Below are 25,166 nucleotides of genomic sequence, written 5' to 3'. Positions count from 1 at the left end.
AAACGGATTCTTAGTAATATTGCTGAAAACACACAAAAATAAGTCATTAATTGTTAAAACATAGAACTGAATATTTATATTACATAATTTAATAATATAAACATCCTAAATCTTGGAAACACGAGCATATTTGTCTTTGTAATTTGTTTGCCTCTATTGCCCTCTAGTGGAGAATGACAGCCATACATGTAATGTCCTTTTTACATTTAATGCAAAACGTTTCATGCTGTTATTTGGCAATTGGTATTTTCTCATCATTTCGGTCATCATGTGAAAACACCGCATGTAAGAAATAACAAGCAAATAGGGACTCAAATGAGGAAATATTAAGAATATTATTGCATTTGTCGCGTTCACGCATGCGTGAACATTCATTTAGTCGTGTAAAATAGATTGATCTCTCCCTAGTTTCACATAATTAATCACCCGGACATAATTTGCTGAGACAAGGTTAGAAATGATTCGGAAATTCCATCTTAATTAAAGCTGGGACATTTGTTAATTCATTAGAACATATTGCCATATTGGTCATGAATGCCCTAGATTACAACAACCGGGATTCATTCAACAACCCTGCATTTCTTATACATGACACCAATAAAATTCAAAGTGAAGTATGGTGCCTTTTATTTCATATAAAAGTCCCAAAGTCATAATACTTAAAATAAAGAATCAACGTGACAGAATGTTTGGCCATTGTAACGCGTTCTGATTAAGGCTTACAAGCCCAATAAACCCAATTTCCCATCTGGCCACATGGTGGTGCTATGGTACACACTATAAAATAAACCGACAGTGCCAGGGAGAAGCTTGTAGCGTTAAAAGCAATAAGACAAGTTTTGCCCAAATGATCATATTTCCAGACTCCATTCTTGCTGTGTTTGTGATTTATATTGTTTTAAGAGACCACCAGACTGCCGTTAAAAGGTCACAGATGGTGCAGACAAGTGTAATCCTCTTTGAACTGACATCATTATCATTATTTGATGTTTACATTACCCAACGTACGAATAATTGATCTCTAACTTTGACAGCCAATTGTTCCGGTTCCGGTCCTGATGCCTTAATTTGGAGATCGGTAATATGCCACTTCCGGCAGTACTGTATGTAGATTGACGTATCTCAGGTGCGCCTATGCACTGTGAGAGAACACGCGGCGGTCCCGAAGTGTTCGTGTTTTCTTCGTGGATGTTTGTTATGCTTTGTTGAGTATACGAGTTGGGATTCATCTATAAGGGTAAGATGAACCTCTTTTGTTTTTATTTGGCTGGAACGGGAAGGCCGAAATGAACTACTGTATAAAGAGGTTAGTAGCACTCCTTAAGGGATTCATTTGTGCTGACAGGGAGAGGGGGGATAGAGATAGATACAAAGCACCATTAATCCTATTTGCTTTGTTCTTGACCATGGCCATTGTCTGGGAAAATATACCAAGAATCCTTGAGCAACTCTGGTATTTTAATGGGAAATCTAGTTTTAGGTCAAAGGAAGTAATAACTAATAATGTATACAGTTCAAGGATTAAATTCAAGGAACTTTATTGTCCTGCCAGGACATATTCACACATGAAACTCTTGAAATTTAGTATATTTATCCCAATAAATACCAAGAAGACAATCTAACTTCCAAGTTATGTGACAGGATGCAGATATGGGAACCAGGGACAGGCCATTTTTTTAATATAATCAAGATCTGAGCAGAAAGAGGAAACTTACAGAAGTATCTGTCACAAAATATGAGGGTGTGTCACAGACTCACAATGGGGCAGTAAAGGCGGAAGACAAGAAGGTGGTGGAAGAAAACAGAAAAATGTACGACATAACAGGAACGGAAATTATGAAAACACAGAAAAACACAACCACTGGGTGTTTTAGTGTAGGGATGAAGAGTATATGGAAAAGGGGGGTGGTGCCAGTTAACCCCGGTGTGAGGGATAAAATAGTTGTCTGACAGCATCAATTGCTTGCCGTCCTGGGACTGTGGTGTTAAACTTGACTGCCCACATTCTAAGGGTAGCATCCCACCCCTGTTACAGCTTTGTTGTTTACTTAAGAACCTGGAAAATTGCAGGGCATACCTGTCAACCCTCCTGTTTTCCTGGGAAATTCCTGTATTTTGTCCTTCTTCCTCGATACCCTCCTTATTTTCTCTCATTTTCAAGAAAATTCACCATATTTTCAAATGTAGATGTTGACCGTTATGTATATATTACATAATGTTCTCTGATTGGTCCCCAACCACACTAGGTCTCAAAGGGTTATACCCCTTAGTACTTACCGCTTACCAGTTTAAGGAGAATTGGGACACCAATTGATTATCGTCAACGCACAAAACCGAGGGGTAAGGGATTCACCCTATAATGGCAGAATTCAACACCCATTTGTTGTTACCTAGTAGTGTAATGGAACAGCTGCTGCAGCATTCCTCTTTTTTTATTTTATTAATGTGGTTTTTGTTTGAATCTCTTGTGTTTGGAGCGCTTGGACGGACGTTCCAGCCACCATACTTTTATAATTTTCTTCTTCTTCAGGCCACTGTTAAACCTGGAACAACAGCACCTCTTCTGGTTGCTGCCAATTAATGCATGCCATTCCACCTCAATTTAAGATATATTTCATCATAATTCACAAGGATTTTAATTGATGTCAGTAATCAATGTCTATCCGTCTATCAACATGTATTTACTTACATACGGACAATTCAATATTCAATTCAATTCAATATTTGTCTGTCCATTCATATACATGCAGACACTGACTGAAAAAATAGTATCAAGGCTTTGACCCTGGGAACTTAATGGTTGGCCATGTTCTTGTTTTATAGTCCATGAGTCATTTCAGAGAAATCATTGGGATGGCCTTCTCCCACTCTTGGCGAGAAAATCATATGCACTTACTGCTGCATACTCTAAAATCTGTTCTCACTGACTTCCTGATTACTCACCTCTCCCATAGGAATATAGCTCTACAAATATAGACGCTATGGACTCTCAATTAACAAGATAGTTACGTAATTTGGAACCCCAAGTAGATACAGTATATCTTGTGTGATGTTGTCTTTTATTTAGCATATCATAAATGATTAATTCAATTAGTCAATTATTTGATTTTATGACAACCAAAAGTATTTGTATTTGATTGTGTCATTCATAAATTACTCCTGTGATTTAATTCGTAAAACGTTTAGCTTCATTTGTTGCAGAATTTTAGCATTTTTAAGTTAAGCCCATCTGGGCTCTGACTTGTAAGGCTGCTTAAGTACTTCCGGTATCCAGACACCGGTATGTTTTTTATGTATTTTGTTACAGGTAAATGTTTGAGATACTCAAACAAATTTTAAAATTAGTCAATGACAAGACAACTGAGCACAAAATGCATTTTTTTAAAATAAACTTTTTATATAAGGGGAGAAAAAAAATCCAAACCTACATGGCCGGATTTGAAAAAGTGATTGCGCCCTTGTTAAAACCTAACAGATGAATTGAGATTGATCAGTGTGGAAAAGGTTCTAAAGCCATATCTAAAACTTTGGAACTCTGGGGAATCACTATGACATTACCCACAAAAACAGTGATTGACCTTGGCCGACAAAGCAAAAGAGGTCACAAAAGACCCCACAACAACATCAGGCTTCACTTGCATCAGGCCATTGTTCATGATACATTGTTCATGAAAAATACTCTGTGGTCTGATGAGACAAAAGCTGAACTTTTTGCAAGGTTAGTGTCCAATTCCATCTGGTTTTGGAAAACAAGAACACCATATCAACAGTAAAATATGGTGGTGGCAGTGTGATGGTCTGGAGCTGTTTTGCTGCTTCAGGACCTGGAAGTCTTGCTGTGATAAATGGAACCATGAATTCCATCTGATATATTGTTTTCCAGCACGCCATGCTGATATTGGAAAGCTCTTCCCCTGGGTCTTGTATTGAATGAACACATAAAAAAACTTCAGAATATAAAATTTTATGCTAATATTGGCCAAAAACATTCTCATATTATTGTACAGCCCATATCTAAACAACTTATTCACTAGTGGACTATTATGAAAGTGTGCCTTAATACATATGATAAGTGAATATGTTCCAGGCAAGCAAGCAAAAATGCAAATGAAGGACATTAAAATAGGACATGCATCACCTCTTGTCAGTCAGGTGGAAGCACATGAGCGCCTCACTTGTCTCTCCACCATCTTGTGCTCACCATAGCAACCCCCCCACTTCTCCCCCACACACACGTTGTTAAGCAGGCTTTTCTTTCTATCCTTAGCCTCCCTCCTCTTGTCTCCTCCTTTACCCCCATCTCCCTCCACCATGTTCCTGATTAGTGACTGCCATTTTAATCTGGGAGCTGAAGAAGCACCTGAGCCTGTGAAAAAGTGTGACGGTAGCTTGAGTACTTGGTGAAAAACTTGCCGTCTGGCTCAACTGGAAAATACTTTTGGACGGATCCGCAGCTTTGTTGTGTGCTTTTTAAAAAAAAATCCAGTTTGGACCATGTTTCCTAAAAATGTGAGTGCCATTCTTTTACATGTGTGCATTTCTGTAGTGCATCTAATAAGTGGAAGGAATAATAATTACTATTTCATCGTGATATGTTGTGAAATGCATGTATAGTTGATAATGGCGTTAATGGACTAATGCAATGTCAATGATGATGGAAATAGTTCAGATTAATGACGCTTTGAACAAAACTATATTTTCTCTTTTTAATGTAGGCAGTATTGTTGTTTTTGTCTGTATGCTTAAGTTGATACTGTCATTTCATACATTACATGTCATGATATGATGCTGAATTTCTTTTTAATCACCTTTCTTCACCCGACCTTTCCAGATGTGATTGTTTGGTTCATTTCGTTGGTGATATAAGCCATTTTCAGTCACGTGCAGCTTGACAGTGCATTTTCCTTAAAAAGAGAGAGACGGCGGTGTTCCAAGTGTCAGGTTGTTAGGAGGATTAAGATGCCGAGTGTCACATTGAGTGTGTCTGCAGCCAAGAGAAGTGATTTGGCCTCTTATCTCACCCACAGAAAAAACATTGTAAGATCTCTAATTGAGAGAGCTGTACCGAAAGATAACGTTTACTTTTGACTGATAGCATCAGAGAAGTATTCATATTACTGTGTATGCGGAGACGTACAACTGCATGTTATCATATGGTGATGTAATGTAATGTGATGTAGTATTTTTATTCTACTACAAACATTATGATACTAAAACTGATCATTAATATCACTTTTACATCTTTCTTGTTGTATTTCCACTTGTATTGTATTTATAATATATCCAATATGGCCACAATATGCCTATTAATATTGTCAGTTGCTACATAGATTTGTGTAATAATTTAAATTCACTGCTAAAAATGCGGAAACGCATTGACCTTATGATACATGTAACACTCTTATATGTCAGGAAGTCTTGTTAGTAGATGTCCTGACCTGAATCCTCCCCAGTCAAAGAACCAGATTAGTTATGTGGTTATCCTCAAAAGGAAATGCGTCTAAACAGCAAACACACAAACAATAACGGTCAATACAATGTTGTTTTTCATTGCAACCTTCAGGTGTGTGTGAAAGCGCAGCATGCAATCCGTCCAAGAAGACATGTGGGACCCTCAGGCCCCGTCTAAGCATGCCTCCACCCTCCCACCTCGCCCCCCTTCCCACTTGCGCCTTGCTCACGTGACGAAAGCCCCGCCAGCCAAGAGGATCACCTTCTATAAAAGCGGGGACAGCCAGTTTGGGGGTGTCAGGATGGCCATCCACAAGCGCAGCTTCAAATGCTTTGATGCCCTGCTGGATGACCTTTCTCAAAAGGTCAGTATCCAGTATAAAAACACTGGCATTAGTTAACACTACCATGGCTGTAGGAACAGCAATACAAAACACATGTGATTTTACTTCTAATTAGAATGGCAGCACTCGCTAGCACCAAATTAGACGTTATAAATCAAACTTAAAGGAAATAATTTACAAGAACCAACATGGATGCACGTCAAGACATTGTATCTTGGTACAGGTGCCCCTTCCATTTGGTGTGCGGACTGTGACCACGCCGCGCGGCACCCACATCATTAAACATCTGGAGGATCTCCAGGACGGGGGTTGTTACCTCTGCTCCGATCGGCGCCAGGCTAAACCAGTCAACATGGAGCTCGCCAGCAAACGCCAAAGCATTTGGCACCATCACAGTCGCATACCTCAACAACCGGAGAAGCTGTCTGCATCCTCATCTGGCCATGCGCCTCACAGACATCGACGCATCCTGCTGATTAAGAATACGGAACCTGGAATGCGAAGGAGTCTGGCACTGAATAGGAGATCGACCAGAAGTATGAGGGCTTTTCTTGAGGAGGTGTCTGAAATGATGCAGTTCCATGTCCACAAACTTTACAACGCAGAAGGGCGCAAAGTGAGAAATTATCTCCATTATTCCAATTATTTTCCAAAATGGAGTTCTTGGTTGTGGTTGGTTGTGTAGGCTTTACAGGTTAGGACTTTAACTTACAGAGGTAATTTCTTTTTCAGGTTGACAACATTCAAGGTTTGATGTCCTGCTCTGGAGTTTTGGTGTGTGTTGGCAAGGAGGCGCTCAGTCCAATGGTGTTGAAGTTCCTTCGGAAGAGCTCAGAGGAAAAACTACCTGGTTTGGGTAGCAGGTCCCCCGGTCTTGGTCCAAGGACTCCTGGAAATGGCACCCGGTACCCCGGGATTCAAGACATAAGACCTGACCCTCACGGAGCGCAGTCCAGATCCAGCGACTGTAGTGAGGGGCAGGAAAGCAAGAAAAGTGGTAAGCTGCCAATCGCTAAATACGTGCAGACGCAGTAGTTTGATGTGCAAAGCTCAATTTTTAATTAAAAGTTTGTTTTTTCACTTCCTTTTTTCAGTTAATTTTGGTCTGGAGACCAAAAAGAGCATAATCCACCCTCGTTCTGATTCCTCAGCCCGCTCCACTCGAGTCTCTTTGTCGTCAGAGAAGTCCTTTAGCAATAGTGTAAGAGCCCACTCCCAGCAGAGACCAGCCATTATGAATGATGACATTGAAAAGCGCGTCCTTGTTAACAAGGATGGCACTCTCTCTGTGGAGATGAGGGTGCGTTTTCGCCTCCGCAATGATGAGACCTTGCAGTGGTCCACACAGATCAGAAAATCACCTTCTCTGACGAGTGAGTGCTGCCAACCAAGCCAAGCGCAGCGCTCTTACTTAGAAAACGGCCAATCAGAAAGCTACTCTGATTCTGCATCTTTCGACCCAGATTGTATGGATTATTCCAGTCAATCTCGAAGTCATACATCCGAGGGGAACCACTGCGCCTGCTGCTACCAGAGGCAAGGGCAGCAGTACAACCTGTGGGACCCGGTACAGGGTCGCAAACAGCCGCCTGCCCCACCTCCACATATGACAAGCCACACTACAATAAGGCACACACATTCATCCAGCTCGTCCTCATCTTGTAACTCCAGGAGAATGGTGTGTCGTCGGGAAAAACTCTCGAACTGTCAAAGAGGCTCAGTTTCAGAGCAGGGCCAACTTGTCCAAGAGCAAACGTGTGTGATGGAGCAGGTAGAGAGCAGAGTCGACATAGAGCACGATGGAGACACTCACGTTGAGGTGTGCAAGGTGAGCCGGTGCTCCAGTCGGAGTGAAGTGGTCACTTTGGATGGTAACATGAGACCTCCTAGCCAGAGGTCTGATGAGGAGGAGCTGATGGAGGAAGAAGTGGGACCTCCATTGTCTAGAGTCAGCAGCTCATCACGTGTTCTTCAGTCATTAAAAGAAGACCAAGATGATGATGATGATGAACTGCCACCTAGTGCTTCACAGTGCTCCCATCGAAGTAAACTATCGGCAACTGTAAGCAACAAGCTGGAGAACAAGGAGAGTCGAGGAAGTGGAGCAGCCACTGCAGCTGCATCCTGTCTCTGTGGAGCCACCACACCTCACACCCCAACTGGAGCAGTTGGAATGGCTCAAGCTCCCAGATCCAACTCCAATATAAGTAGAGCCTCTTGCAGATCCACCAAAGTCATAAACCATGAGGATGAGATTGAAGAGCTTGTTAAAGCTTTATCTGACACCCCCGTGCAGTCGGGTGTATGTCCTAATTGCGGCGGTTACAAACTTGCAGTCCATTCTGATTCTGAAAGTAGAGCCTCAAAAAGCCCCCAACAAGCTTGTTCAAAGTCTACCTCACCTCTGGCAAGCCAATCAAATGCCAATGAACGTGTTTATGATGTTCTGCCCACACAGTCCAGCAAAACCAATCTAAAAAGTCATGGCTCAGCCCCGGAGAGCAGAGCATCTAGTGTCATGTCCACAATGTCCAATGCTGAGCCAACAGAACAGAAGCAAGAAAGGGCCACCTCCATCATAAGTCACAAGTCCAACACATCACGGAAATCTAGTCCCATTAATAAGAAGGAGAAAAGGTCCAGTGCTATGTCAAGTCAAAGGTCCGACTGCAGTGGCACAGCCGAAAGCCCTAACATCACAGCAACAGAGGAAACGGAAGGAGGGGACAGTGACGACATTGTAGCTAAAGCTTGTTTATCACCAAAGAGTGTGTCAAGTGTCAGGATTAACTCTCCAGCCGTGGAAGAAACTAACAGAAATGATACACCTCATAGTTGTCGTTCTGCTACATCTACTGCATCTATCAAGTCTGGCATGGCAGAGCGACCCAATAGTGTCTTCTCTACGAAATCTTCAAAGTCAAACATATCAAGAAAGTCCAAATCATCTCACAGTCAGTGCGCAAGAGATGAACCAATGGTAGTAGATCCAACTGATGAGGAAGAAGAACCAGATATGTGTCCGGAAAACCCAGGAGTGGAAGTGGAAGATATCAACGAAGAACAAGCTGAAGAACGGGCAACCAGTGCTTTGTCTGCTAAATCGACTACTTCACGCCAGACCAACCGTAACTCAAATTGCACTGCAGCATCTCCAGATCTAAAGGAAGATGGTATTTCTTCTATTGAAGCAAATGGGAAACCAAAAGAAGAACGGGTGTCCAGTGCCATGTCAGTTAAGTCAAAGACTTCTGTGAGATCCAATGCTTCACAGAAGTCAATGTCTAGCAACAATCTCAAACCAACTTCCCCAATACCAAATGTAATAACCATTAATTCCCCAGAAGAGGTTGATGAGGTGTGTGAGGAAACAGGTGAAGGGGAAGAGGTAGAAGAAAAGCAAAGTAAAGCCTCTGAACAGTTGCATGATGAAACGTTGTCTCCCAGGAGAATACGCTCACCTCGGTCCCACCCTTACAAAGCTAAGGCAGCATCCCCAAGCAGTAATGATGCAAGAGGCCAGAGTGCTTTGTCGGTTCACTCCACAACCTCTACTAAATCTGGAAAATTTAAATGCCACTGCGGGACAGCTTCAACATGTGAAGAGGGCAAGGACAAGGAGGTGGGTGAAGAAAATGAAGCAGAGAAACAGGAAGACAACTGGGAACTGAACGGAGACCCAGGAGGCACAGAGCGACCACTGAGTCCAAACTCATCTGGGTCTGTCTCCCTTGGGTTGGCCTTGCCAGATGACCAAGAGATAGCCGACTCAGACAGCGGCAAGTCGTGTGTTTCATTCCACACTGGGACTCACAGCAAGGGCAGATTGAGGACAGCAACTCCAAATGTCCACAAAAGTCCTGAGTCCAATATGAATGGGAGTACACATGAAGTCCATATCCCCACTATTGAAGTACCTGGAGTTGATGGACATGATGACTGTCGTAGTACCAGCCAGGCCTCAAGAGCCAGTGTTAAAAACCTTGATGACAGCAGGCCCTCCTCCTCATCTGGTAATGCCATTGCTAAAAACTCTAAGGTTGCTCAACAATCTGATGGAGCTCTGACAAATGCTGATGGCTCCAGGACGCCAACAAATGCAGAGGATATCCCAGACAACGAGGCAGCCAGTTCACACTCCAGTGGTCCCTGTCGCCTTGGGACCAACTTAGCAGTTGACGCAAAAGAGAATGCCTTGAAGCAAAGTAGAGCAGAAGATGTTGTCAAAGCAAATGACATTGGAAGTGTTGCATCTGTCAAAACATCCAGTTCTCCAAAGAAAGAGGTTTCATCCCAATCTTCAAGGCATTGTCCCATGCACAACTCTAGACCTTGCAGTAAAGCTGAGACGTGTGGTAAAAGCGCCATGTCTGCTACTGACCTCCCGGACCATCAAAAGTCAGAGGCAAGCAAAGCCAGCAGCACGTCCCGCATGGAAAAAACCAAGAGGCGTCAGATGAAGGAGAGTCAAAAGACTCCAGATAAAGAATATGAAGTCACCCCTGCCTGTCTGCCCAATGCTTCCCCGAGTGAAGTTGTCAGTGATTGGTTGCGCAGCATTCCTTCTGACAACAATATGCTCGTTCTTGACGACCTTGCCGAGTTTGAGCCAGACAAGGAAGTAGTAGCTGAAGCTGAAGAAGTAACAGAATCAAAGGAGGAGAGCCCTAAGGGGGAAGAGGTAGACACAGAAGATAAAGTGGAAGATGAAGAGAAAGAAGAAGGTGTAACAGAAGAAGACAAGACAAATGAAGATCTGGCACCATGTGCTATGGAAACATCTTACCGGCCTGACACAGTCTGGATGAATGGCAAGTCCTTGCCCAAGAACTGGCGCTCTTCAACTGCAGTGATGAAGGTTCTTCTCAGTTCCTCTCTGGGGCGATGTAGGAGCTTACCTGAGGTAGGCAAAACAATATTGATATATTATTATATTACTCTTAAGATATAAGTACTGAATAGTTGCATTTACATATGGTTACATTGTTTAAATAATTAGAACTTGCTGTGTTCCATAGGTGTCTCCAGTATATGGCCGAAGACTGAGTACATCAGCCAGGGGTCTCTTGGACTGTCTGGCCCAACTTCAGCTAATTGAGCCCACTGGGAATCAGGGCTGTAATCAAATTGACAGCCAAAACCGGAAGTATGAGGACATTATGACCATTCTCCAGTCCCTTTGGCTCACTGACCCTCGGGACATTGACACCAAGGACATTGGCACGGAGCAAGTGACTCCACCAAGGTCCTCTTCGGGGGTAGGTATGAGCAGTGGCTCTGGTGGATCGGGGAAGGACCATGAAAATCAAGGAGGAGATGAAACACTCCCAAAAGAGTCTTCACATGAGGAGGAGGAGGCAGCGGGCGAAGAGGGACCAGAACCAGAAACCAAGGACGCTATGGCTGAGCTTGTCTTACAAGAGGAGCCCTTGCACAGTGAGGACCAAAGTAATGTACTTCCAGTTCTGGACAGCCTAAAAGCTGAGAACCCCTCATCATCAGACAAGAGTTCAACCAGTAATACCTTCAACTCGAGCTCAGGAACGCCTCCAACAGTTTTGCATGCGCCCTTGTCCAAAGGACCATCCCATGAACCTGATCCAGTGTGGGTCCTGCACCTCCTGAAGAAGCTGGAGAAGCAATTCATGAACCACTACATCGATGCTATGGCGGAATTTAAAGTTCGTTGGGACCTGGACGACAGCCTTATTCTCGACACGATGATCTCAGAGCTGAAGAACGAGGTGAGCAGTCGAATCCAGAGGAGTATAGAGCGGGAAATGAGGAAGATCCGGGGTCGAGCTGGCAGAGGTGAGAAGTCTCCACGGCCTCCTAAAGGGGTAAACCTCTCCAGGGAGTCCACCATGACAGAGAAGAGGCGACGGATGCTGAAGGTAAATCCGGGGCTGAATTGTTTATTATTGTAGAGATTTTTACTCCAGATTTATGGAACTCAGGATGACATAACCATAGCATTCACTGTTCAAAAGAATGAAAGGAAATATTTATTTTTCAGGTCATGAAGAACCATTCAGTCAAAACTGCTGACTCTTTCACTGACGGAGATTTGACAGTGGAGTTCAGCGACCAACGAAGCGATGATGATTACTGCCCTTGTGATGCTTGTGTACGCAAGAAAATGGCGGCACGGCCTGTCAAAATGCACCCGGCAGCTGCCGAAGCACCAGTGATGATGGAGTTTGACCTCCTTAAGATACTTCAGCTCAAGAAGACCCCAGCACCCGTACCTCCAATCGCACCGCAGCGTTCAAATAGTGCGGCCATAGAAGAGGATGGAAGGAGTTTAGAGGTTGTACAAGAGGAAGAAGAGGACAATGACTCCAATGAGGATAGCACAGGCCCTGAGGAGGATGCAGAGGAAGATGTAAAATATGACGGTGATCAGAAGAAAAGCGGTGAGAAAAATGAGTCTGAGATAAGCAGAGAAGGAAAGTGCTGCCAATGCAGCAGAGGGGAAACTCTAGAGAGAGAGGAGGGTGAGGAAACAACTGATAACATGGCCGGCGAAGTAGACAAGAATGGCGATGATGCTGAAGATGAGGGCGAAACAGCAGATGACGTGGGTGAGACAGAAATCAACCAAGAGGAGCATGACGGCGAAAACAGAGCTGCGGAAGAAGAGACCACTGAAAGAGGAGGCGATGGAGAGGATGCAGGAGAGGGAGACGCCACAACAAATCAGGATAATGAAGATACAAGACTTTTGGGGGAGGAGGAGGAGGGGGAAAGCAGTGCCTCAGCAGAAGCAGAGGATGAAGAGGAGGATGGGACTGAAGAGCCTCAAGATGAAGGGGACTCATCACAGCAGGAAAGAGTCTCACCAAAGGTCAGGATACACACAAAAGCATAAAAGATATGCTCTTTGATCACCTTATGAGGCACATCTGTACTGATTTGGGAAATTATTTAATTAGCGACATGAGACGGTGCAGCTAACAAACATACTGTTTAAAGATGGTCTTTATCTTCAGTGATGGTAACGTCAACCTGGATGTAGGATGAAGAAAAGGTGCTCAATCAACAATCTTGTTTTTGCAAAAACAAAACTGTCAGCCGCAACTACGCCAACATCGGCTATAAACTAAATGCTACCTAAATGCTAGCTAGCTATCTGCTACTGCCAGCTAAATTCATGCAGCTATCGTCCCATTTAAAGGGGAACTGCACTTTACAATCCTTATGTGAAACATAAACATATTTCTTTCACTTTTCTGTGCATTATAACACCAAAACTAGTTAATATGAGCTAGCTAACCATGCACATCATTGGGACACACCTATTTTGACTATGAAGCCCTCTAACAACGTTTTATCGTTTAACACCAGAAAACTAGTTAATATAAGCTAGCTAACAATGCACATCATTGGGACACACCAATTTTGACTATGAAGCCCTCTAACAACGTTTTATCGTTTAACACCAGAAAACTAGTTAATATGAGCTAGCTAACAATGCACATCATTGGGACACACCTATTTTGACTATGAAGCCCTCTAACAACGTTTTATCGTTTAACACCAGAAAACTAGTTAATATAAGCTAGCTAACAATGCACATCATTGGGACACACCTATTTTGACTATGAAGCCATCTAACAACATTTTATGGTTTAACACCAGAAAACTAGTTAATATAAGCTAGCTAACAATGCACATCATTGGGACACACCTATTTTGACTATGAAGCCCTCTAACGGTGTTTTATCGTTTAACACCAGAAAACTAGTTAATATAAGCTAGCTAACAATGCACATCATTGGGACACACCTATTTTGATTATGAAGCCCTCTAACAACGTTTTATCGTTTCATATAAGACTTTGACTCTAAGACTCTTTCAACAAAACCAGCGTTATTAGTATTACTTGTTATTTGTACTGAAGACGGCTGCACAGCGGTTGAGTGGTCCTCACAGCTCGGAGACCAGGGTTCAATCCCACCCTCGGCCATCTCTGTGTGGAGTTTGCATCTTCTCCCGTGCATGCGTGGGTTTTCTTCGGGTATTCCGGTTTCCTCCCACATTCCAAAAACATGCTAGGTTAATTGGCAACTCCAAATTGTGCATAGGGGTGAATGGTTGGTTGTTTATATATATTGTCTATATGTGATTGGCTAGCGACCAGTCCAGGGTGTACCCCGCCTCTCGCCGAAAGACAGCTGGGATAGGCTCCAGCGGTAAAAAATGAATGAATGAAGTGCGTACATGTATGTATATATATATATATTTTAGAGCTCGGCTGAGGCGTTAAAGTCTACGTCAAATAGGAATGTGACCTACTGCAGCCTCAAAGCTAATTCTAAGCCAGTGAGGAAAGCTAATCTCGCCATCCAATTAGACGGACTGAACAAATCTATTTTGTTTCACAGCAACCACTTGCCTCCACCTCGGGAAGTTGGCAACTTCTCAACTATTCCTGAAATGTTGACAGCACAACAATAATTGGCCACTTTGTTCTTCAACGGACAGGATCATAGCTCAACCGGGGCTGCCTGCATGACCGAGGGCGAGGAAGCCGATGCTGAAGACTCTGAAGATGCTGACGGTAAACGTCCAAGTGACACCGGCGCTGATGAGTCAGGCGCAAATGGAGGGAAAGAGGAGGATGCTGCTCTCCTTCATCAGTTCACCAGGACCTCAGTGGAGTCCCAGCCAGGCTCCTTGGAAGACTGATACCCTCACATGTAATCATCGGGCTTGAAAGGACTTTTTGTGGAGAGGATCTGGTACAGCTTGGCTCTTTCTTGAACAAACCAAGCACGTAAAAACAAAAACCAGAACACTTGATGCACTTTATCTTGCTGTTGGAGTCTCAGTCATACTTGAAACATCAACATAGCCAATGGTATTTACTAGCAATTATACAAATTATATTTCTACACTTTTAACATGAATTTCTGTCTCATATTACATTTTATTGGGTTTTAATGGGTTTTTTTGTAAAATACGTCCCTATAGCCAGCTGCTTAAATGTAATACGGCACCCACTCAAGATGTGTAATCTGATTACTTAAAGAAATAATGAGAGTTTATATGCTGAGCTCTTATATCTGTGCTGTATATTTCATTAGAAGCCTTAAAAATATATACAGGAAATTGCATTGAAGAGTGTCATCACCTTGAGGCCAGGAAATACATCATACAGTATTTTGAATAGTATTTCTTCCGACGAGTACAAGTAGTAGTTTTCAGTGCTTTAGTGTCTGACTGTGAACCTGGTGGATCAATGAGCTGTAAGGTGTCCCGCATGCTGTACGTTCAGATGGGGTTTTGTGTGAGCACTCATGTGGACCGGCGGTGTGATGTGTGTTACTGATGCCTTACCGTATCCATGGTTATATGAAGTTGATGTACAGAAACAAAGAAACAGCTCGTGCTTAAGTGGATGCAGGGTTCCACACTTCCTCTGTGTGTGTGGTCTGGTGTCTCTGCTTAGAAAGAGGCCTGTGATGCACACATGAATAAAATAAATAAAGGAAATGAAACATGTTCATTTATTTGAACTGGAAACTTCAATACATTTAATTTGCATTAGAAATTCTTGAAATATGACGATATGTTGCATATAATTATTGTAAACGGGAATGACTTAGTGGGTGTGAACGTGTCGTGTGGTAATACTATCAAGTATTCTCTGTTGCGCAATCCTGTGGTCAGCTCTTGTCCAAAAGGGACTCCAAAGCTGCTCAGCCACTCCCAAGATACACGTCACGTTAATCCAGTATAGCTGGGTGAAGGCTGCTTCTCTGGTTTGTGTATGGGTGGGAGGCAATGGAGGCATGAAGTTATGTCGAACCCTCATGGATTTAGTTTGGAATTGGTGGCTTGTACTTGTGAGACCAATACATGTGATTTTCTTTATTCAAAATGAAAAACATAATACCACTAGATAAAGCCTGCGTACCACCAGTGGTGCTCGCACTGCTGTTTGAGAATCCATGATGTATTGAATACTAGATACTTGTGGACACAAGTTGCCCCCATCTCACAAAAAACAATACACCACTCATATTTATTGAAGATTTATTGAAAATAATTGAGCACACAGTATGCCCCCCTCAAGAAGATGGGACTGTACTAAAAACTGTTTAGGACCCACTGGAAGGAAACCTTATGTCTTGGACATTGATGCAGGCAGACGCGACCCCACAGCCTCTCGTAGGATTGGCTGCAGCTCCAGACAAGACCCCGCCTCCTTGAGAGAAAGACCAGTCAGCAAAGAGACCAAAGCCAGAGGCACCACCTGGTCACAAAGAGGGAAGAACAATAAGAGATCATTCCTCTTTGTCATTTGACTCTTTACCTTTCCTTACCTTTGTCCTTTCCTTGCCGGTGGCTGTGTGTGTGGTCATGTCACGTGATCGGATGTCCTCTGTTAGGTTTTCCACCTGGTAGATGGACATCAGGAGAGCGTCCTCGCACCGGAACTCAGAATGACCAGACAGTTTCTATACCAAAAGGAGGATTTGGGCTAAATATTGGTTCTATTTCAGAAAGATGTAGGCCTATGGATGCGCCATGTCCTCTAGGGGGCGCCAAAAATGGGAAATAATTAACTTCCATTCATTCATTTTCTACAGCTTTTTCCTCACAAGGGTCGCGGAGCCACTAGAGGTCAGTGCTGGAGCCTATCCCAGCTGTCTTTGGGCGAGAGGCGGGGTACACCCTGGACTGGTCGCCAGCCAACTACAGGGCACATATAGACAAACAACCATTCACACTCACATTCATACCTATGGACAATTTGGAGTCGCCAATTAACCTAGCATGTTTTTTTGGAATGTAGGAGGAAACCGGAGTACCCGGAGAAAACCCATGCATGCACGGGGAGAACATGCAAACTTCACACAGAGATGGCCGAGGGTGGAATTGAACCCTGAGGTCTGCGCGCTAACCACTAGACCGCCGTGCCGCCTGAAATAATTAACTTAACTAACTATATAAAAACTAGCTTCAGTAACCCCTTACCACTTCAAATTCCACATCTTCAGTCCGTCACAGGTTTTCAAAATGCAAATATTATATATTATCTGATTTAATTCAACATTTTCAAGCTTAAAATTGGCTAGATTAACTCAAATATACTGAAAGATGTAGTATTCTACAATGGTCACTAGGGGTCAGTAATGTTCCATTGATGAAACAATACTGTACTAAACAATAAGTTAAAATAAAGCACAAAGAACTCTCCCAGGAAGACCTGGGTTCGATTCTACACTTGAGCATCTCTGCTACAAGTATGTTAGGTTAAATGGCGACTCTAAATTGTCTATGAATGTGAGTGCTCTGCGATTGTCTGGCGACCCTATTGAGGATAAGCGGCATAGAAAATTAATGGATGGATTTCATACCTGGATCAAACGTGTAGCTCTGCGGTAAAGCTTGCTGTTGGTGACCTGCACGTCAATCATGTGGTTCTGGTAGATCTTTCCTTTTAAGACATGTGCCCCCGTGCTCACAGCGTTCAGCACCAACTTAGTGGACAGCTCCCACTGCCAAACAAAAGGCCTAATTAATTTCCCCTTTCCTGTGTATTTACATAAGAAAGACTGACAGGAATCGATTAAATTAGTCCTGAACACTGAAGCAAGACTCTAGTGCTTCATTTGTTTTCGCTCTGAAAAACAAGGGCAGCAATTTATCACTGCTCCAGTATGTGTGTGTGTGTGTGTGTGTGTGTGAGCGACTGGGTGCTGTACCATATGCGGGAGACTTCCTGAAACAGGCGATGGCCAAGAAATAGTTAATGCGGATGCACACAGTTTAATTATTTCATCCTACAAAGAAAAACAACACATTAATTAGCAGATGGCTAGATAAGAGTACATTTTGGTAACCAACTTGTGAAGTGTCAGCGTCTCCATTAGCCTGGTGATAAACAGCATGGAGGTTAGACATCTTCTCCCTCACTCTGCCAGCCATATTCACCACTTCACTGACATCATCTATGAAAAAGAGGCCATTATGGTGCATGAAGAGGAAGCGTGTCAAGGTCAGAAGCAGACTGCCTCACCAAACTGTGCGTAGATGAGGATGACGGTGTCTTGGTCATCGAGACTTGGCAGGACATGAAGCAAAAAATCTTCATGCGCAATACAAAACCGGGCACCCTAAGTGGATAATTGCAGATATTTATTTATATTTAGCCCCCAAATACCAGCCAGTGAGCTGGTAATTTTGAAATTTTCATTTCATTTAACAGGATTTCACACTGTTTAATCCTTTGTGAGGTTGCATGTAATCTGTACCCGCATGATGAAATATTCAATCCTTTCAACAGTGTGTCATTTTCTGACCATAAGAAAGTGCATTGTTTTGGATTTATTATTTGGACACAGTATAATTTGATTGACAGATTGGGTTTTTCCCACACTTATACAGTACCAGAAAAGCCAAGGAGCCTTCATTGTTGTTGAGCCCTTGATATCCTCCGCTTCTGAAAGCTTGAATATCCTCATAGGCTGACACACACACACACACACACACACACACACACACACACAAAGACAGTTTGTATTGTAATTTTTTTTTAAGTATTGATACTTTCTGGGCTGCACGGTGTTCAAGTGGTTAGCGTGGAGTTTGCATGTTCTCCCCGTGCATGCGTGGGTTTTCTCCGGGTACTCCGGTTTCCTCCCACATTCCAAAAACATGCTAGGTTAATTAACGACTCCAAATTGTCCATAGGTATGAATGTGAGTGTGAATGGTTGTTTGTCTATATGTGCCCTGTGATTGGCTGGCAACAAGTCCAGGGTGTACCCAGCCTCTCGTCCGAAGACAGCTGGGATAGGCTCCAGCACCCCCGCGACCCTCTTGAGGAAAAGCGGTAGAAAATGAATGAATGAATACTTTCTGGGCTGCATGGTGGACGAGTGGTTAGCGTGCAGACCTCCCAGCTAGGAGACCCGAGTTCAATCCCACCCTCGGCCATCTCTGTGTGGAGTTTGCATGTTCTCTCCGTGCATGCGTGGGTTTTCTCTGGGTACTCCGGTTTCCTCCCACATTCCAAAAAACATGCTAGGTTAATTAGCGACTCCAAATTGCCCATAGGTATGAATGTGAGTGTGAATGGTTGTTTGTCTATATGTGCCCTGTGATTGGCTGGCAACAAGTCCAGGGTGTACCCCGCCTCTCGCCCGAAGGCAGCTGGGATAGGCTCCAGAAAATGAATGGATGAATGATACTTTCTGCTCACCTGCACCAAACGTAGGCTCACACTCACTGGCATCAATAAGGCCCAACATGGCCAGGCTTCCCCAGCCCAGGTAGCAGACACGCTTCCCACAGAGCAAACTGTAACAGATTTGCAGCCATTACCACCACAGTTGTACTACTTTTAGGAATAGTGAATGAGGTCTTAAAGAACTGTCTCACCTCTTCCCAGCTGCTGCCACCAAACCAGCTATGGCCTCACTGTGAGAATATGTCATCTCCACTGTTTTCTCATAGGCTCTCATGTGCTGCAGGATGCTCCTTATGAAAAGAGAAAATAGTCATTTATGAACAATCTGCATTCTTGCCACTAGAGGTCAGCCATACGCCATAGACACATACTGCAAGATGACTAATATCCAGTGTATGGCCAACCTGCACGTTGATGATGCACATGCAGCTGCATGTGCTTTCCTCACGCTCCTGCTGTGCTCTGCCTTACAATGTGAGATGATTCACAGAGACATTCAAGTAGAAACATAAAAGGGAATCCATATGTAGAATGAAAAGGTTTCCCTTAGTGGAAATCTATGAAGTCCGATGAGGCTATCTTGAGGTTCAACAAAGGCTTTTGTCACATTTTATCGGTCAGGATTTGTGAATACTCAGTGGCGTTCAAGGAGGGGAGGCAGATGAGGCAGAAACCATCATATCTGTACATTGAGCTGTAAATTAAAAGTAAATAAGACTTTAACTTTAACTTGTATTGCATTTCGCAGTGCAGGTATTTGTCTTATTTGGCACTAATAGTGTTTATTTGTAAAACACATCACAGTAAAAGACGCATAATGTGATCTGACTAATTAATATTCGTGTTGGAAATGAGATGCTGGACAGTATAAGGGATAAGAAAGAAAGGTAATACCGAGCATCTCTAGTATTAAGGTATTAATGTATGTCATACTGAGAGATATTTGTTTTGAATGAAGTGCTTTATATTGAGTGGTTAGCGCGCAGACCTCACAGCTAGGAGACCAGGGTTCAATTCCACCCTCGGCCATCTCTGTGTGGAGTTTGCATGTTCTCCCTGTGCATGCGTGGGTTTTTCGTGGGTACTCCGGTTTCCTCCCACATTCCAAAAACATGCTAGGTTAATTAGCGCCTCCAATATGAATGTGAGTGTGAATGGTTGTTTGTCTATATGTGCCCTGTGATTGGCTGGCGACCAGTCCAGGGTGTACCCCGCCTCTCGCCCGAAGACAGCTGGGATAGGCTCCAGCACCCCCCGCGACCCTCGTGAGGAAAAAGCGGTAGAAAATGAATGAATGAATGAATGAATGAATGATATATTTATATATATTATAGCAATATGCTACAAGGAAAGGGCAAAATATTGGAAACATGCAGTCATTAGATTTTGCAAGTGTCTGCTGGCTGGTGAATGTTTATATAATAAAGATGCCCAATCAATTCTAGCAAATGGCCACTATACTAATATATCCAGTATAGTATATATATATATATATATATATATATATATATATATACTATATATATATAGAAAATGAATGAATGAATGTTTAGTGGCTTACTGGTGTGTGATGGATGCACGTGAGAAAGCAGCAGCATGAGCAGCACAGAAGATGACCTCCAGGAGCATCTTAGTTGCACTTCCTGCTTTCATCCTGGAAGAGCCACTGATGGCCTCCGGCTGAACTCAAGCACACACAAGACAGTGGAAGAGAGAGCACTCCAGATCACTCAACTAATTTTGAGAAGTTTTGCTCTCACCCCGACTGACGGGTTGATGAGGAAGGCTTTCCGACTTTTGGCAAGTGGCTGCATTCTTTGGAGCACACTGAGGAACGTGAATGTGCAGCCTGGTATGGATTCATTCCTGTACAGAGATAGTACGTATGTATAGTCGCTACAGATGCACTTTTGTGTTAAGTTTGAATGTTTGATGATCTCAAACATTCATTATATTCGTGAAGGCAACATCTTAGATCTTATTAGGCTTAGTGTTGACATATACACCAGAACACATACCGTGCCTGACGTGTGGGGTTAAAACCAAGCACAACAGGCGTGTAGACATCTGGGTGCTGCAAGCAGAAGTCCAACTGACCTGCCACAAATGGAGCCTACAAGTACATCATTTTTAAAAAGTCTATACAGTTGGAAAGAGTCTGCCGCGTGAATCTTAAGATTCAGCCTCACCGACAACCCACAGGAGATACCGATGAACAAGACTCTCTTCTTCCCCTCACACACCTGTCAGGATAAAACAACACTAAAAAATTGATTGACACACTTTTCATCCGACTCCTGACCTTTTTCAGACTGAGCACACCTAGTTGGGGGTCATCTTCTGGAGCCTCTTGGGAGGAAAATAGAGCCCTTAAAAGATGTTAAACAACAGAATCATATGAAAAAAAGAACAAAGAATTCAAAACACACATCTACATAGTATGTGTTATGAATAATTATACATTTGACTTGAACAAACTGGCGTACCTGTCTCCGCCTGCAATGATGTATGAGTAGAGCTCAGCGTGGTGCATCTGTCTAAGTGCACTGTTGAAGCTCGACTACACACACAAACACACAACTCTTTCATCTGTAGAAGCATACTTCCGTCACAGATGCTGTTACTGAGCAAAAATGACAAAAAAAGGAAAAAACAAGAGAAAGGAAAACGCCAAGCAGTTCATTCATTCATTCATTTTATACCACTTATCCTCACGAGGGTCTGCTGGAGCCTATCCCAGCTTTCTTTGGGCGAGAGGCGGGGTACACCATGGACTGGTCGCCAGCCAATCACAGGGCACATATAGACAAACAACCATTCACACTCACATTCATACCTATGGACAATTTGGAGTCACCAATTAGCCTAGCATGTTTTTGGAATGTGGGAGGAAACCGGAGTACCCGGAGAAAACCCACACATGCACAGGGAGAACATGCAAACTCCACACAGAGATGGCCGAGGGTGGAATTGAACCTTGGCCTCCTAGCTGTGAGGTCTGCGCGCTAACCACTAGACCGCCGTGCAGCCCAAAAACACCAAGCAATGACAGACCATTTATATTTGTGTATGTAAATAAATTTTAATATGCATTCATTCATTCATTAATTTTCTACCGCTTTTCCTCACAATGGTCGCGGGGGTGCTGGAGCCTATCCCAGCTGTCTTCGGGCGAGAGGCGGGGTACACCCTGGACTGGTCGCCAGCCAATCACTGGGAATATGCATACAAGTTAAAATGGAATATTTCATCCTATCCCCCATCCTATCCTACCCATTTTTTGGTTTCTTCCACTTGAGTTTGAGGATTGCGTTGCTGAACAAATTTAGAATAATATTAATTTACCGCAGGGCGGCACGGCGGTCTAGTGGTTAGCGCGCAGACCTCACAGCTAGGAGACCAGGGTTCAATTCCACCCTCAGCCATCTCTGTGTGTTTGCATGTTCTCCCCGTGCATGCGTGCGTTTTCTGCGGGTACTCCGGTTTCCTCCCACATTCCAAAAACATGCTAGGTTAATTGGCGACTCCAAATTGTCCATAGGTATGAATGTGAGTGTGAATGGTTGTTTGTCTATATGTGCCCTGTGATTGGCTGGCCACCAGTCCAGGGTGTACCCCGCCTCTCGCCCGAAGACTCCAGCACCCCCGCGACCCTCGTGAGGAAAAAGCGGTAGAAAATGCATGAATTAATTAATTTACCGCTACAAGGAAAGCCAGTCGACCTGAAGTCCCGCAGCCACTCAGAACAATAAGGCTGTCCTGTGGTTCCTAGAAAGGAAGGATGCTTCAGCTTCACCACACCACAGATGACAGAAAGCAACCATCAAACATGAGGACCTTCTACCTTGAGGATGAGTTCCACTTTCTCAGATAACTCCATTATGTTTTTCACCATTTTGTCACCCAAAAGCCTCTAAAACAACATGGAGATACTTTTCAAATGACATCTACCATCTACAGTATTTAGTTATGTTTCCTCGGTAACCTGGTACGTGCTTCCTGTCTCTTTGTGAAACATCTCCTTGTCGCAGCTCTGCAACATCATCACGATGCGACTGGCTGGAGCTTGGTCAATGTCACATGTCAGAGGGTTTGACTTCTCCGACACTGGAAGCAAGGGCTCGTAATCCGGCAACTAGTCGGATCAAGTTTCAAGACATTTTTCTTAGCAATATCATTGAGGTGCTCAGATGCAATATTACTGTTTCCATTTCAATTTCAACTTGCTTTAAAGAATGATGGCGTTTATCCTACCTCCCATTCGTGCATTGTCGAGACACAACAGCTTGTGTTTAGGTTTACAATCACAACAAGTCAGCGTCAGGCTCTTTCTGCAGTGGCAAAGTCCACAAAAAGACCTTTGAGATTTTGAGAGTATAAAAGGAACCACAGCATTAAACACATTGTTCCACCCAGACATAACTGAAAACAAAAACACTTCATTCTTCCTACTCATTTTTATTTGGGGTAAATAAATTGTCTTATTTTTTGGCATGTTACTGTTTTCTTTACTGTTGTATCAATTTTAGAAAGGATATTTTATTTTTGACATGTTCAAAATAAACTCACAGAAGATGGAACAAGGAGATCCAGCAATGATAAATTACATAATCCTTAACCATACAAGAAAGCGGTATAATGACTGTATATAAGAAGCCATTCACAAGGAACCATCTGGCAACGTCTGGCTGGAGCTGTGTGTTTAAGAAGCTCACTGATTGCCAATCAGCTCCAAGTGTGCCTCATTGTTCCAACCCTCAACCCGGAAACACGGCTCACACGCTTCCAAACATGCGGGTCCACTCAGCACTTTGAATGCATCACAGTGCAGTGCACCGTCGTCAGTACCCGGATGTTGCACTCAACAACCCCAAATGGTGAGGTGTGTATATTGGACTGAGGGAAATATTCAATTTGAGAGACAGCCCAAGTGATCTGAAAGGGGAACAGAGGACAAAGCATGTGGGCCGTGAAACCACCAGCCTCTTTGTTCGTGTGTGGAGAGAGTAAGAGAGATGAAACGGACCTGAATTTATCAGTTTTCAGGCTTTTAATAAACACTCTGGAAGAGAGTTGGGGACTTTAACCCTTAGATATATAAGTGGGTCAAAAATGACCCAGTCAGGTTCATTCATTCATTCATTTTCTACCGCTTTTCCTCATGAGGGTCGCGGGGGTGCTGGAGCCTATCCCATCTGTCTTTGGGCGAGAGGCGGGGTACACCCTGGACTGGTCGCCAGCCAATCACAGGGCACATATAGACAAACAACCATTCACACTCACATACCCAGTCAGGTTGTTTTCTTGAAATAGGAAAAAGGTAAGGAAAATTTGTTATCATTTCATATTCTAGGTATTCCTCAAAAAACATGTTTTTGGTATCATGCCATTCATATTTTTAACTTACCTTTTATACATTTTAAGAAATGTTTGTTTTTGTGTTACTACCCCAACCTTCCATAAGTGGGTCAAAAATGATCCGCATGCATTTTCTATGGAATCCAATAGGAACCTTTGATTCTTATCAACTTTGCTGTCAGGAATAAATTAACTGTAGACCACACAGACTATATCAGAAGTGTGACCCCTCAGGAAGATTATTTTACACATCAAGCGCTAATACAACAAGTATTATCTTCATATAATATTGTGTATGTGTATTTCATGACTGTTAGTATTATCAACAAATTAGCTTACTTTATAACTAGCTGACACTAGCTGGCTAACATTATTATATGTATTGTTGGGCATTACTCTTGTTTTCTCATCCATGCCTTGGCTGCTAGATGCACAGCTAAAATGGTCCTATAGACTACAGTGTACACTGAAAGGGTGAACAAAAATAAAATTCTGGGGATCACAATAGATGAAATTATGAGCTGGAAACCTCATATTACAAATATACAACATAAGGTGGCCAGAAATATTTCAGTATTGAACAAAGCAAAATTTGTTCTCAATCAGAAATCACTCCACACTCTTTATTGCTCTCTGGTTCTACCATATCTTACTTATTGTGTGGAAATATGGGGTAATAACTATAAAAGCAATCTTCACTTGCTAAATCTACTGCAAAAAGGGTCAGTAAGGATAATTCATAATGCCGCCTACAGAGAACATACTAACTCCTTATTTCTAAAATCACAAATACTTAAACTTGCTGATATA

At 43.1% G+C, this 25,166-nt stretch overlaps 2 protein-coding genes across 3 annotated transcripts; one reads left to right on the top strand and one right to left on the bottom strand.

Moving 5' to 3' along the window:
* Positions 1-1,089: 1,089 nt before the first annotated feature.
* Positions 1,090-14,723, top strand: rp1l1a (rp1 like 1a). 2 transcript variants are annotated; one of them, XM_058052247.2, is made up of 8 exons: positions 1,090-1,306; positions 5,564-5,816; positions 6,019-6,411; positions 6,528-6,792; positions 6,890-10,698; positions 10,814-11,689; positions 11,812-12,642; positions 14,283-14,723. In XM_058052247.2, exons 2-8 carry the CDS (start codon positions 5,583-5,585, stop codon positions 14,484-14,486), a joined length of 6,612 nt encoding a protein of 2,203 aa, XP_057908230.2. In that variant the 5' UTR covers positions 1,090-1,306; positions 5,564-5,582; the 3' UTR covers positions 14,487-14,723. The 2 variants fall into 2 exon arrangements, with proteins under 2 accessions (XP_057908230.2, XP_057908231.2); XM_058052248.2 differs by lacking the exon at positions 1,090-1,306 and adding an exon at positions 3,476-4,509.
* Positions 14,724-15,924: 1,201 nt separating this feature from the next.
* gckr (glucokinase (hexokinase 4) regulator) lies at positions 15,925-23,267 on the bottom strand. Its single transcript, XM_058052224.2, has 19 exons — positions 23,253-23,267; positions 22,984-23,133; positions 22,843-22,911; positions 22,698-22,766; positions 21,485-21,558; positions 21,301-21,367; positions 21,188-21,241; positions 21,017-21,111; positions 20,759-20,864; positions 20,560-20,678; positions 19,190-19,288; positions 19,011-19,108; positions 18,198-18,274; positions 17,827-17,923; positions 17,655-17,758; positions 17,513-17,590; positions 17,165-17,305; positions 16,127-16,261; positions 15,925-16,056 (listed from the first exon to the last, which is right to left on the bottom strand). The coding sequence occupies exons 1-19, from the start codon at positions 23,265-23,267 to the stop codon at positions 15,925-15,927; spliced, it is 1,779 nt and encodes a 592-aa protein (XP_057908207.2).
* Positions 23,268-25,166: the final 1,899 nt, after the last annotated feature.

Source organism: Doryrhamphus excisus, linkage group LG15, assembly GCF_037039965.1.
Source record: "Doryrhamphus excisus strain RoL-2023G ecotype Guam linkage group LG15, RoL_Dexc_Guam_v1.1, whole genome shotgun sequence".
Taxonomy (NCBI): domain Eukaryota; kingdom Metazoa; phylum Chordata; class Actinopteri; order Syngnathiformes; family Syngnathidae; genus Doryrhamphus; species Doryrhamphus excisus.
Note: the sequence above shows the minus strand (reverse complement) of the source record. Positions and strands in the feature narration are given on the sequence as shown.

Coding starts and splice junctions, on each gene's coding strand:
- rp1l1a (XM_058052247.2), top strand. CDS start 5,583: ATGCAATCCGTCCAAGAAGACATGTGGGACCCTCAGGCCCCGTCTAAG. Junction 6,412..6,527: donor ACAACGCAGAAGGGCGCAAA/GTGAGAAATTAT, acceptor TTTCTTTTTCAG/GTTGACAACATTCAAGGTTT. Junction 10,699..10,813: donor GATGTAGGAGCTTACCTGAG/GTAGGCAAAACA, acceptor TGTGTTCCATAG/GTGTCTCCAGTATATGGCCG.
- gckr (XM_058052224.2), bottom strand. Junction 21,242..21,300: donor GTGTGCTCAGTCTGAAAAAG/GTCAGGAGTCGG, acceptor TTATCCTGACAG/GTGTGTGAGGGGAAGAAGAG. Junction 19,109..19,189: donor GTGGCAGCAGCTGGGAAGAG/GTGAGACAGTTC, acceptor AATCTGTTACAG/TTTGCTCTGTGGGAAGCGTG.